Raw genomic sequence first — 13371 nt, 5'->3', positions numbered from 1 at the left:
CTCGACGATACAGAAGTTTGAATTGGTCAGAATACTAAAGTGATCATCTGCCTTTTGGGCATAAATGTTTCTAAAAAAGATGTTTTCTTTGGCTTGGGAATGTAACGAAAAGCAGGGTGCCAGGACATCCGCTGTGTTATCAGCAGCAGACCCCTTGGCTGGCTTGGCCACGTTCGTAGAATGCCAGTAGGTCGACTTTCACAAGACATTCTTAGTGGCGATCTAACAGAAGGCAGGAGAGCCGCTGGTCACCCATTTTTTACGGTATACGGATGTATGCAAACGCGACATGAAGCTCTTAAAAATCGACACTGGCAGCTGGGAAAAAGTGGCACTGGATAGATCCACATGGAAAGCGAGCATAAAGGAAGGGTCTCAGATTGCAGATACCATACACAACAGTAGTAGAAAGAAGGGTGATGATAATGATTACATATGCCCAACATGTGACCGCAGCTGTGTATCAAGGATTGGCCTCTTTAGTCACACAAGGAGTTGCAAAAGGAAAAGATAGTCTCTCGAGACGTAAAATGCCACAGATAGCATGCTACGTTTAAACCCGTGAACTCAGCCTCATTCGAACCAGTCCTCATATTATGCTTTGTGATAGGAAAGAGATCACATGACAGACCACACCTGATCTTCAGTGGAGACATAAAAGACAATATTCATATTTGAAGCTGCGAAAAATAAACTAGCCACGTGATCGATATGCAGCATCAATATTAAGGAGTTTAAACATAAAGCAAACGGACTAGTAACATAAAGCAGATGACTGCCTGGTGATGGGGTTTGCGCTCTGGACCGTGGTCTCGATGTTCGCAATCTGACCGCCAGCGTTTCCCCCCTGGTCCATGGATGAGGTTTGGGCTAGGATGTAATAGTCTTTCATTCTGAAGGAACATCCAAAACAATGTAAAAACAAAATAAAAGCTTTGGAAGACTAACAGTGCTTAATTGCATGGTTCGATAATTAGTAACTGGGCTATGCGATTAATCGGAAAGCAGTGGCGTAGCTAGGGTGGGGGGAGGAGGGGGAGAATTTGAAAATCCCCCCGGGCCCCACTTGAAAGGGGCCCCCAAATGAGTGTTTTTTAAATTGAAAATTAAATATTACGCAAAATGCAGAGGCCTCCAAAGAGGTCAAGCCCCCGGGCTCCCAAACAATGGAAAATTCCTAGCTACGCCCCTGTCGGAAAGCCTTTTTTTAACAACTACGAATTCTCCTTTTATATTTACCTTAAAAATGTATGCGAATACGCAAATTAGACAATTATGCATTATGCAACTAGTGGCTCCACTGTACCATCGATGAGACGAAACATAGTTATTGTTGTCTTTTTCACTAGATAGCAATAACAACAGCAATGGGATGTCGTACAGAGGCGTATCGTCTTGTTTTGTTTTGAAACCAATCTTTTCATAGATTCAAAGACACATTGCATTGACAATTGTTTCTTTTTTCAAAGAGCACTTGTATTGCACAGTACATATACTAGATTAAAAGATTTGTTTTATACAGGTCTAAACTACTTTTATTACAGTGTGTCTAGACTTGCATTTCTCTCCCTATTGATACCTCTGTGTTGTAGCTGAATGATTCTTTCACAAGGTACAGCAAGCTAAGCAAATAACAAAGCAGTTACAAATCAATACTGGCCATGGATTCAATGGGACCATCATCTCAAGGCTATCTCTACTGTAAATGTGAGCTCCTAGTATCTCTGAACGACATTCAAGTCATCTGTTGTTTTTTTTTAAGCTTTCGTGTTAATTGTATTCATAGAAATAATGTAAGAAAAATAAAAGAAACATTTTAAATAGACTGGGAAGAAAAGCTAAGCTTTTTTCCCCCCAGAAAGTCTAGGCCTAAAGAAGAAAACTTGATCTAAATGTATTCTCTCAGTGACGTATTAGGCTATGTCACTATGCCGGCTAAGTGAAATCACATATACTGTTTCCAGATCTATTAATCGTCCATTGTCACTAAATTAAAATGTTCATCCTTCAATTATTTTTTTTCTTCTTTTTGTTTAAGGTAGTACCAAGCCCCTCCCTCTCCTGTCTCTCTTCTTGAGCACCGAGTCCTCCAACCATATTTACTATATTTATAATTATGAGTAGGCACAGCCATAAAGCCATTTCCTGAAAACAAAGACTTAACATTTTATAAATGTTTCGCAATAGTAAAATGTATCTTTTAAGATATGGAATTAAATAAAGGATAGATTTAAAAAGTAGAACAAAAAGCTTCATAGAACAAAAACTCTACAAAAAAAAAAAACAACAACACAATTGAGTTCAATCTTCTTAGAACACATTAGAAGGATGTCCCTAGAATGGATATTAAAATCTTGATGAAGACTTTCTCAGCCAAAGCTCTTTAAGATTTTTTTTCTCCTTTCTATTTTTAGGTTTCCTCTTTGTTCTATGCGGGTTTAAGTTTTAGCAAGCTAATTCTATTTGGATTCGCTCCCAGAATGTAATGGCCCATTAGAATAGGACATAACGTCTCCAAGGGTGACAGCCTTTTATCAGGGGATGGACCTGCTTTTTTTTCTACTTCTACAAATCGTAACATTTTATAGAGTACAAGTTCTAGTGTCATATTAGGGCACAGGTACTATCCAAATATATCCATTATCAGGGTACAAGTTCTAGTCTGTTATGGTACAGATACCATCCAAATATATCCATTATCAGGGTACAAGTTCTAGTCTGTTAGGGTACAGATACCATCCAAATATATCCATTATCATGGTACAAGTTCTAGTCTGTTATGGTACAGATACCATCCAAATATATCCATTATCAGGGTACAAGTTCTAGTCTGTTAGGGTACAGATACCATCCAAATATATCCATTATCAGGGTACAGGTTCTAGTGTCATATTAGGGTACAGGTACCATCCAAATATATCCATTATCAGGGTACAAGTTCTAGTCTGTTAGGGTACAGATACCATCCAAATATATCCATTATCAGGGTACAAGTTCTAGTCTGTTAGGGTACAGATACCATCCAAATATATCCATTATCAGGGTACAAGTTCTAGTCTGTTAGGGTACAGATACCATCCAAATATATCCATTATCATGGTACAAGTTCTAGTCTGTTATGGTACAGGTACCATCCAAATATATCCATTATCAGGATACAAGTTTTAGTGTCATATTAGGGTAAAGATACCATCCAAATATATCCATTATCAGGGTACAAGTTCTAGTGTCATATTAGGGTACAGATACCATCCAAATATATCCATTATCAGGGTACAAGTTCTAGTGTCATATTAGGGTACAGATACCATCCAAATATATCCATTATCAGGGTACAAGTTCTAGTGTCATATTAGGGTACAGATACCATCCAAATCTATCCATTATCAGGGTACAAGTTCTAGTGTCATATTAGGGTACAGATACTCTCCAAATCTATCCATTATCAGGGTACAAGTTCTAGTCTGTTAGGGTACAGGTACTCTCAAAGCTATCCATTATCAGGGTACAAGTTCTTGTCTGTAAGGGTACAGGTACTCTCCAAATCTATCCATTATCAGGGTACAAGTTCTAGTCTGTTAGGGTACAGGTACTCTCCAAATCTATCCATTATCAGGGTACAAGTTCTAGTCTCAGGGCACACGCTCTATTATCACTATTCTTGTCCTTAAGTTTAGATGAACTCACTCTGTCTTTCCATCTGTCTGCCTGGTAAAAAGTTTGCACACGTTCTTTCTCTCACACCCATTATCGGATTTAGTTGAAACTTTAAACGGTTTTTTATTGTACCTAATTAAACATGAATCAATTAAAAATTAACCAATTAGTAAATTGATTGATATTACATAATGGAAGTAACATCTTCATTATTGAAATATATAGTTGTAAGTGCGGAGTTCTTTCCCCTTAGATAAGCTTTGTTAGTTAAAAAGGATTTTGTATTATTGTTTATTACTCAATACCATCTGACTTTCTCAACTCTAGTGTTTATAAAGTTATTGCTGGATGTAATCAACTTGTACCACGAAAACTGACATTGTGGCATGTTAAGTAAGGTTTTTGAAATGCTTCTAAGTTCATTTATAAAAGAAAACTCCCTAAAATGTTTTTATAAGACAGAACAGACTCTGTCACTTATTGTTGGAAAGGTGATAACTGATGTTGTGCTTTTGTTTAGTCTAGACTCTACGGGCCATGTCATATCATAGACTGATGATGTACTTTTGTTTAGTCCAGACTCTACGGGCCATGTCATATCATAGACTGATGTTGTACTTTTGTTTAGTCCAGACTCTACGGGCCATGTCATTATTATTATAGCTTTTATATAGCGCTACTTTCATGCTTATAGCATGCTCAGAGCGCTTTTGGTCCAATCTCATTTGTGGACCGGTGGGGGGGGGGGGGAGGGGGTAACAAGGAGTTGGTTTTCCGTGCTGCCTTTAGGCGCTCAGTAAACCTCGGGCCCCCTTCTAGGTAGCCAAGCCAAGCCAAGTTCAAGCGCACTTGGCCTCTCGACCACGCTTCCCATGTCATATCATACACTGATGTTGTACTTTTGTTTAGTCCTGATTAGACGGGCCATGTCCTATCATAGACTGATGTACTTTTGTTTAGTCCAGACACTACGGGCCATGTCATATCATAGACTGATGATGTACTTTTGTTTAGTCCAGACCCTACGGGCCATGTCATATCATAGAATGATGTACTTTTGTTTAGTCCAGACTCTACGGGCCATGTCATGTTTTATCCTCTATATACGGAGAGAAAAATAAGCGAGACATGTGCCTAGGAACTATTTCCAGATAGAAATAACTAGCTGTACCCACCGGCTACGCCCGTTGATTGGTTCCTAGGCTTCGTAGTGTTTATTATTGTCGGAACACCGCCTTCTTTGCATTGCAGCTGCACTGAGACCGTGGCATCAACAACTCAACCTCAAGAAATAAATTTAGCATCAACGCTCTCGCTTGGGTCTGTTACGGAAGAAATAGATAATCTTCTGGATAACACCAACAGCATTACGTACATCTGAAACGTCATTCAGGTCAATGATAACACATTTTAGTCTGTGGGACTTGCAACGGACAATGTCTGCTTTTGGATATTTTTCACAAATCCTTGCCTGAACACAGTTTTGAATTCTACCCATCACGGGGCAGCTATCGTAGCCTGGCCGAGTAGTTTGTCCATGTGAAAAATGTACATAATGTATTCGCTAACAATGACGTTAGACACAGACAGTGCGTATCTCTTAACAACAGTGACAAAACCAATGAATTCTTATTGAGTACAATCGCCATGAACAAATCTAACGCTTCAACACATCTGTTCAGTGCCTGAAATATCTGCATTTTAACGAAGTACCTAGAAAACGCAGTTAGGGTTAATTCATGCTGCTGCTGTTAGTATATTAGTTTCTTTCTGCTGTCAGTGCTCCGTCGATGTAAATCAACGTTTTGACTCGGCACGGGAAGAACTTTCTTCTATCTCTTCTATCATCAACTGGTGGACGTGTTTAACCTGCTATCTAACGATGACCGCAACTCCGCAAGACGTAAATACATTGACCAAGAGGACTGCACTCTTCAATCTTGTTCAAAGAAACTTTCACATATACCAAATCGAAAGACAGCTGGCAAGGATTTTTCCTCCAAGAAAAAAACAAAAAAACAAACAAACAAACAACAAAACAAACAAAGAAACAAACAAAAATACTTTTATCATACTCTAGTTCTTTACTAAATATACTGATAACTATTAATTATATGTAAATGAAAACAAATCGTTAGGGTGCTATAGAATATTGAATAGCAAGCGTACATGGTCGGATATGAACTACAGATTAGCCAATTCTAGTTGATTAGAATAATAACTTATCCTTATTAACTTTATTTCAGTAGAAGCACTACATGTTAAGCTGCAGACGTTAATAGACTTAAAGGTGAAAAAAAAAGGCTAAAATTTGACTACTCAGAATTCAGAGGGGTGCACGTGAATGGTCAGCCATAAATTCCTGATAAGCCTAGGCTAGTCTACTACAACTGTACTTCAGTCACCAGTGTAAGCACTACTTAGATTTTAATTGATCTTAAGGTGCAAAAGGTGGCTAGAATTTGGCTACTCAGAATCCAGGGGGTTGCAAGTGCACCACCTTGCACCCCCCTGCGGGCGCCCACGAAAACGTCATAACTTCGTCGGAGACAAAAGTTCTTTGCTTTAGAAGTTCGAGAACAGTGTTTCAAGACACGCGGCTACTTGTGAATACGTCTGTCCCAGATATAAAGTAGGATGGGACGGTCTGGTTGGAATGTCATAATGAGTGTATCTAATATAACTTTAGCCAATACTAAAAATAAAGTTATTTGCTTTAGCAAAATAAAATAAATATTATTTTCCCTTGGACGTCACCACCTTATGTCATCCGGCATGGTCCGCATCCCCAAAGGAACGCTAAAGGACTGAATCTTTGAAACTTAAGAATTGTGACCGATTGGAAACAGTCAATGTCCACTCAATATCCACCTTTTAGAAGATACAACAGTGCACGGATCTCGGAAAATAACTAGAAGTCTATTAATGTTTTTTTTTTTTTTTGCCTACGTCCTTCTTGTCCAGCGGCAACAGAAGTTTTGTCCCTCAAATGAGAAGAGACCTTTCAAGGTACAGGCGACAAACAGACACATAGAGAGACTAAATAAACATGAAAGGCAAACAATTGGGCTCAACAGACTTCGTGTTGTTTTAAAACGCAAGATTTCTCGTTCCTCTTCCATTATCACTCTGTCAATGAACTAGATCTCGAGTTGATGTCAAGACTTTGAACTAGTTTCATTGTGAGGCAAGCTTTTCAACATCTCAATCAAAGTGAACCACGTGACTAGGCTAGAAAGTTTCATCACAGTGCCGACGTTTTGGGCCATCCGATGACGTCACTGGCTTTAGTTCTGGTCCAGCATGGGAAGCTCTCAGCTGGTGGTAGGGATTTTTGATTGTTTGGTTATTTCCTATTTCGCTTGGCCTGGAACACTCCCCCCCCCCCGCCCACCGCGCGAACGCTTGGATCTATTGAATTATTTACTATCAGTAACAAGAAAATTGGCTTCTAAATGAGTTTTGTTCTAAACAGTATCTAACATGGCGGTCAGTGACATTGACGTCTCAGTCTAAATAAGGAAGTGAAACATTTCTTTAAATTCTTTTCTTGCAAAAGTAACAATAATCGAAGCACAAAATAACTGAAGCAACAAATCGTAATTTACAAAACCTAAAAACATATGTTCTTGCGGCCTACGGTTCACAAGGGTGTCATGTGGCCAGCACAATGACCAACCGCCTTTACTTTTCCCTAACTAATGTCAGGTACCCATTAGAGCTAAATCAACAATCTAAATCAAGATCTAGATCTAGATGTCTATACAATAAAAGTGCCAATAAATAATAAAACGCTGACAATTCTACAAAGTAGCTCTGGCCTAATGGGTAGATCTATCGAGCTGACGGTGCGAGTTCGTTACTTGGTTTGACCTAAAAATGTTTTATTTATAATTTCTATTTTTATATTTATTTTATTATCAGTTGCATAATGGATGTTGGATAATGGATGTTGGATAATGGATGTTGGATAATGGATGTTGGATAATGAATGTTGGATAATGAATGTTGGATAATGGATGTTGGATAATGGATGTTGGATAATGGATGTTGCATAATGGATGTTGGATAATGGATGTTGCATAATGGATGTTGGATAATGGATGTTGCATAATGGATGTTGGATAATGGATGTTGCATAATGGATGTTGGATAATGGATGTTGCATAATGGATGTTGGATAATGGATGTTGCATAATGGATGTTGGATAATGGATGTTGGATAATGGATGTTGGATAATGGATGTTGGATAATGGATGTTGGATAATGGATGTTGGATAATGGATGTTGGATAATGGATGTTGCATAATGGATGTTGGATAATGGATGTTGCATAATGGATGTTGGATAATGGATGTTGCATAATGGATGTTGGATAATGGATGTTGCATAATGGATGTTGGATAATGGATGTTGCATAATGGATGTTGGATAATGGATGTTGGATAATGGATGTTGGATAATGGATGTTGGATAATGGATGTTGGATAATGGATGTTGGATAATGGATGTTGGATAATGGATGTTGCATAATGGATGTTGGATAATGGATGTTGCATAATGGATGTTGGATAATGGATGTTGGATAATGGATGTTGGATAATGGATGTTGGATAATGGATGTTGGATAATGGATGTTGGATAATGGATGTTGGATAATGGATGTTGGATAATGGATGTTGTCGTTCGAGAGCAGTGTATTTGTTTGTCTTGTTTTATGTCAACTCTAGAACAGTTTCAATGAGGTGATCATTGAGATAAATAAAACAGGGAAACGCAAAATATGAAAAACAACAGCAAACACAAGCATAGATCGAAAAAAAAAATTATTTATCGATTCCGATGTAATTCTGTAAAAAAAAATAATTAAAAAAAATATTTTTTTATTCCTTCCGGAAACGAAAAAAATATTCAAAATTAAAAAAAAAATTTCTTCGTAACAAAACAATAATGAAGAAATACCTTTCATGAAATAAATTCAGTGATTTGCAAGAATTTGAATAACATTAAGAGTATTTTGTATGTTAAATAAATAATGTTTTCTATTCTAATAAACATATATAGTAAGCTATTTATCTCTTTAAAATCTCGAACTTATTTTAAAAATATTTTGACATACATACTGTTAAAAAACACCTCCAAGAAATGTAACCTATTCTTTGTAAGTCTGTAATTCTGATCTAATCTTTGATCTGTGAGTGCTCAAATTGGGCTACAAGATCTACATTTATCATATTAATGTTTTGCTTAAAGTTAACAAATTTCTTTATGAATAATAATATACCATTAAATACAAATTAATGTCCAATAAAAGTATTCAGCCAAATTAAATCCCTAAGAGCAAGACATTCAGCTACAAATATGAAGACCATTAGTGTTTTGATAAATCATTGTGTTTATTGAAAGTCTCCCAACTGTAATACTCGGTCGTTGGTTTGCAGCTCCAAGCAACTAATACAGCTAACTGCTAAACCAATGGAGGCGTATTATATTCTTATATAAACTTGAACAAAGTTCTTCTTAAGCAAAACTGAATACAACTTATATTCATAAATAAACACGCTTTCGTGTTGATGTATGTAGAAACACACATGAAATAAGGATCATTCAAAGAACTCTCTAAAACTACACGTCTTCCTGTCACACGCCTCTCGCTTAACCTTTAACTAGTATTAACTTGAACTACGACGAAACACCTGGTGGTTTCATCAGGATCTATTCAGCCTACGCAACATAAACCATCCGCCCACCTTTACTTTTACATGATAGTTACATCAGAAACACGCACATACACTTCATAACATGACATCACACTTTGATTACGTAGCACACTTCTACTCTTCTGAACATCACACTTTGATTACGTAGCACACTTCTACTCTTCTGAACATCACACTTTGATTACGTAGCACACTTCTACTCTTCTGAACATCACACTTTGATTACGTAGCACACTTCTACTCTTCTGAACATCACACTTTGATTACGTAGCACACTTCTACTCTTCTGAACATTCTTAATTTCTTTATTGATGTTCCTGAAATAGTTAAAAAATGTTATTTATTTATTGAAACAAAATGAAGTTTGCAAGTATATTGCTGATAACGCTGAAATAAAGTACTGATATTTTTGTTATTATTTGAAAAAGGTAACCAAAAAAATGGAAAACAAAAGTTGTTTTTGTGTGCAAGTTAATGGTTTGTTTTGATAAAGCTTACATCAACTCTGTCTGTCTGGTACACGTTTTGACTCCCACTTCCCATCCTCGGGTTAAGTTAAGACTTTGCAAGATCATTCAATGTTCTTAACAAAACACGAATCAATAAAAAAAAAGGACCAACTAAATAAAATTGTGGTTATTGAATAATTTTACTTTGACAATGAAAAAGGGAAATAAGTTTTACAGCATTGATATACATGACTGTAAATGTAGTGTTGTCATAATCAGAGTATATTTGTTTTGTTTATTAATAAAATTAAGTGTTTAAATATTGCCTCTTTACATTGTACAATAAACTCTATATAAGTGTGAACATATTATATATATGTGTATATATAAATTTACATCTATAATATATAATGAACAAGTACGGTATATAGTTATTAACAAATGTTAGTAGCAATTACCACCACATCTCCATTTCAAAATCAAAAGCAAACAGAGATGAATAGAAAGAGTTAAGGTCACACCTAGAAACAGTGACACTATTATTTATATATTTGTTACAACCTTTCCTATACAATTTACACTGTTACTTATACAATTTACAATGTTTAATTTGAGGATTCCATTATCTCCCCTGTTCTTGGTTTCATTTGAACAAAATTTCCACCCACACGGGCTGCAAGTCTGAATTGTTCTCTCCCTTGCTATTCATTACATCCCAGTGGAAATTGTTGATAATAAAATAGACAAAGGCTTCCAGATTTGTGCCTTCAGGAAAGGGAGGGGAAACATCATTTCTGTACCGCTAGCCATTACCTTGAATGTCTCCCCCACCCCCGCTAATAAACTATTTGGACATTGCCTGGAGCTACTGGTTTTATTACTTTAGAAATTCGTGTTATAAGTATTTGAATGGGGCTCGTGATTGGGCGATTATGTGTCAGTAGGGAAAGAGAGAGAGAGATAGAAGGATAGAAGGGAGATTAGAGAGAAAGGTAAGAAAGAGAGAGAGAGAGAGAGAGAGAGAAAGGTCAAAGAAAGAAGGGCGAACAAGAATTTAAAAAAAGCATGTAAACAAAATATGCTAGATGTGCTAAGGTTAGATCTGTAATTGGGCAGACTAGAACAGCTTGATGGGCTAGCTAGATGTGCTAAGGTTAGATCTATAATTGGGCAGACTAGAACAGCTTGATGGGCTAGCTAGATGTGTTAATGTTAGATCTGTAATTGGGCAGACTAGAACAGCTTGATGGGCTAGCTAGATGTGCTAAGGTTAGATCTATAATTGGGCAGACTAGAACAGCTTGATGGGCTAGCTAGATGTGTTAATGTTAGATCTGTAATTGGGCAGACTAGAACAGCTTGATGGGCTAGCTAGATGTGCTAAGGTTAGATCTATAATTGGGCAGACTAGAACAGCTTGATGGGCTAGCTAGATGTGCTAAGGTTAGATCTGTAATTGGGCAGACTAGAACAGCTTGATGGGCTAGCTAGATGTGTTAATGTTAGATCTATAATTGGGCAGACTAGAACAGCTTGGTGGTCTAGCTAGATGTGCTAAGGTTAGATCTATAATTGGGCAGACTAGAACAGCTTGATGGGCTAGCTAGATTTGCTAAGGTTAGATCTGTAATTGGGCAGACTAGAACAGCTTGGTGGTCTAGCTAGATGTGCTAAGGTTAGATCTGTAATTGGGCAGACTAGAACAGCTTGGTGGTCTAGCTAGATGTGCTAAGGTTAGATCTGTAATTGGGCAGACTAGAACAGCTTGGTGGGCTAGCTAGATGTGCTAAGGTTAGATCTGTAATTGGGCAGACTAGAACAGCTTGGTGGTCTAGCTAGATGTGCTAAGGTTAGATCTGTATTTGGGCAGACTAGAACAGCTTGATGGGCTAGCTAGATGTGTTAATGTTAGATCTGTAATTAGGCAGACTAGAACAGCTTGATGGGCTAGCTAGATGTGCTAAGGTTAGATCTGTAATTGGGCAGACTAGAACAGCTTGAAGGGCTAGCTAGATGTGTTAATGTTAGATCTGTAATTGGGCAGACTAGAACAGCTTGATGGGCTAGCTAGATGTGCTAAGGTTAGATCTGTAATTGGGCAGACTAGAACAGCTTGAAGGGCTAGCTAGATGTGTTAATGTTAGATCTGTAATTGGGCAGACTAGAACAGCTTGATGGGCTTGCTAGATGACTTGTAATGTAATCGATCTACTTCAGAGTCACTCACTCGCACCTGCAAGTTGGCGAAAGGTCCTGCCCATTTTATCTCTACTGGCATAGCCTTTTAAGTACTGCTTTATTTGGGGCTTGTATTACGTATGGCCAAAAGCAATCCTTTTTGGTGAACTGAAAGCTGGTCGACCTAATAGAGTAGCCCCACAGGAACGTTTTAAAGACCAGTTTAGGCGCCAACTTGATTTAACTGACATAGAAGAGAGCACTTGTCTGCAGACGCCTTTGAACGAGACAGATCACTTACCAAGACACATAAGACACATTGGAGGCCAAATGAAAATCAATTGAAGACGTAGATGGCGAATAGAAAATCTCAATCGGCCACTGACGGACAATGGTAATGGATGCGCTGGATGTGGCAAAATATGTAGGTAGCAGCTGGGGCTGCGTTGCCACGGCAAATACTCCAATCCTCATTATTCTTCGGACTCGAAGACAAGCCTTATATTATTTTTTATTGTATTATGATTTCTCTCAACTTCCATACTGGCTCCTCGAAAGCTATGTCGTTTTTCACATGAAACAAAATGCGTACCAGAATGCCTCTCCAAAAAGGGCAAGAAATGTGCCACGAGATGAGTCATGTCGTCTTACGACTGAAGGTGTCCGCTGTATGAGGATAACGTATTGCATAAGTCGTGACCTGCACGTACAAGGACGACAAGAAATAGAAACATAAAAACCATGTGGACAATAAAGATGATTATTATTAAAAATATGAGAAGATAAAGAAAGGGAGTGAAAATGAAAGTGAAGAAAGGGTAAAGAAGAAAACAAAGAAACATTTGAACAAGATGTACACAATAGAAAGAAAGAAGACTAACATTTCAACAAGATGTACACAATAGAAAGAAATAAAGAAGACAAACATTTCAACAAGATGTACACAATAGAAAGAAAGAAAGAAGACAAACATTTCAACAAGATGTACACAATAGAAATAAAGAAGACAAACATTTCAACAAGATGTACGCAATAAAAGAAAGAAGACTAACATTTCAACAAGATGTACACAATAGAAATAAAGAAGACAAACATTTCAACAAGATGTACGCAATAAAAGAAAGAAGACAAACATTTCAACAAGATGTACACAATAGAAAGAAATAAAGAAGACTAACATTTCAACAAGATGTACACAATAGAAAGAAAGAAAGAAGACTAACATTTCAACAAGATGTACACAATAGAAAGAAATAAAGAAGACGAACATTTCAACAAGATGTACACAATAGAAAGAAAGAAGACAAACATTTCAACAAGATGTACACAATAGAAAGAAAGAAGACAAACATTTCAACAAGATGTA

At 37.2% G+C, this 13371-nt stretch overlaps 1 protein-coding gene across 1 annotated transcript; it reads right to left on the bottom strand.

Moving 5' to 3' along the window:
* Window positions 1-7577: 7577 nt before the first annotated feature.
* On the bottom strand, window positions 7578-8189 carry LOC129926327 (putative proline-rich protein 21). Its single transcript, XM_056029646.1, has one exon. The coding sequence runs from the start codon at window positions 8187-8189 to the stop codon at window positions 7578-7580; it is 612 nt and encodes a 203-aa protein (XP_055885621.1).
* Between the last annotated feature and the right edge of the window lie 5182 nt (window positions 8190-13371).

Source organism: Biomphalaria glabrata, chromosome 5 (genome assembly GCF_947242115.1).
Source record: "Biomphalaria glabrata chromosome 5, xgBioGlab47.1, whole genome shotgun sequence".
NCBI classification, from domain to species: Eukaryota; Metazoa; Mollusca; class Gastropoda; family Planorbidae; genus Biomphalaria; species Biomphalaria glabrata.
This window is presented reverse-complemented; position numbering and strand designations above follow the sequence as displayed.

Coding starts and splice junctions, on each gene's coding strand:
- LOC129926327 (XM_056029646.1), bottom strand. CDS start 8,189: ATGCAACATCCATTATCCAACATCCATTATCCAACATCCATTATCCAA.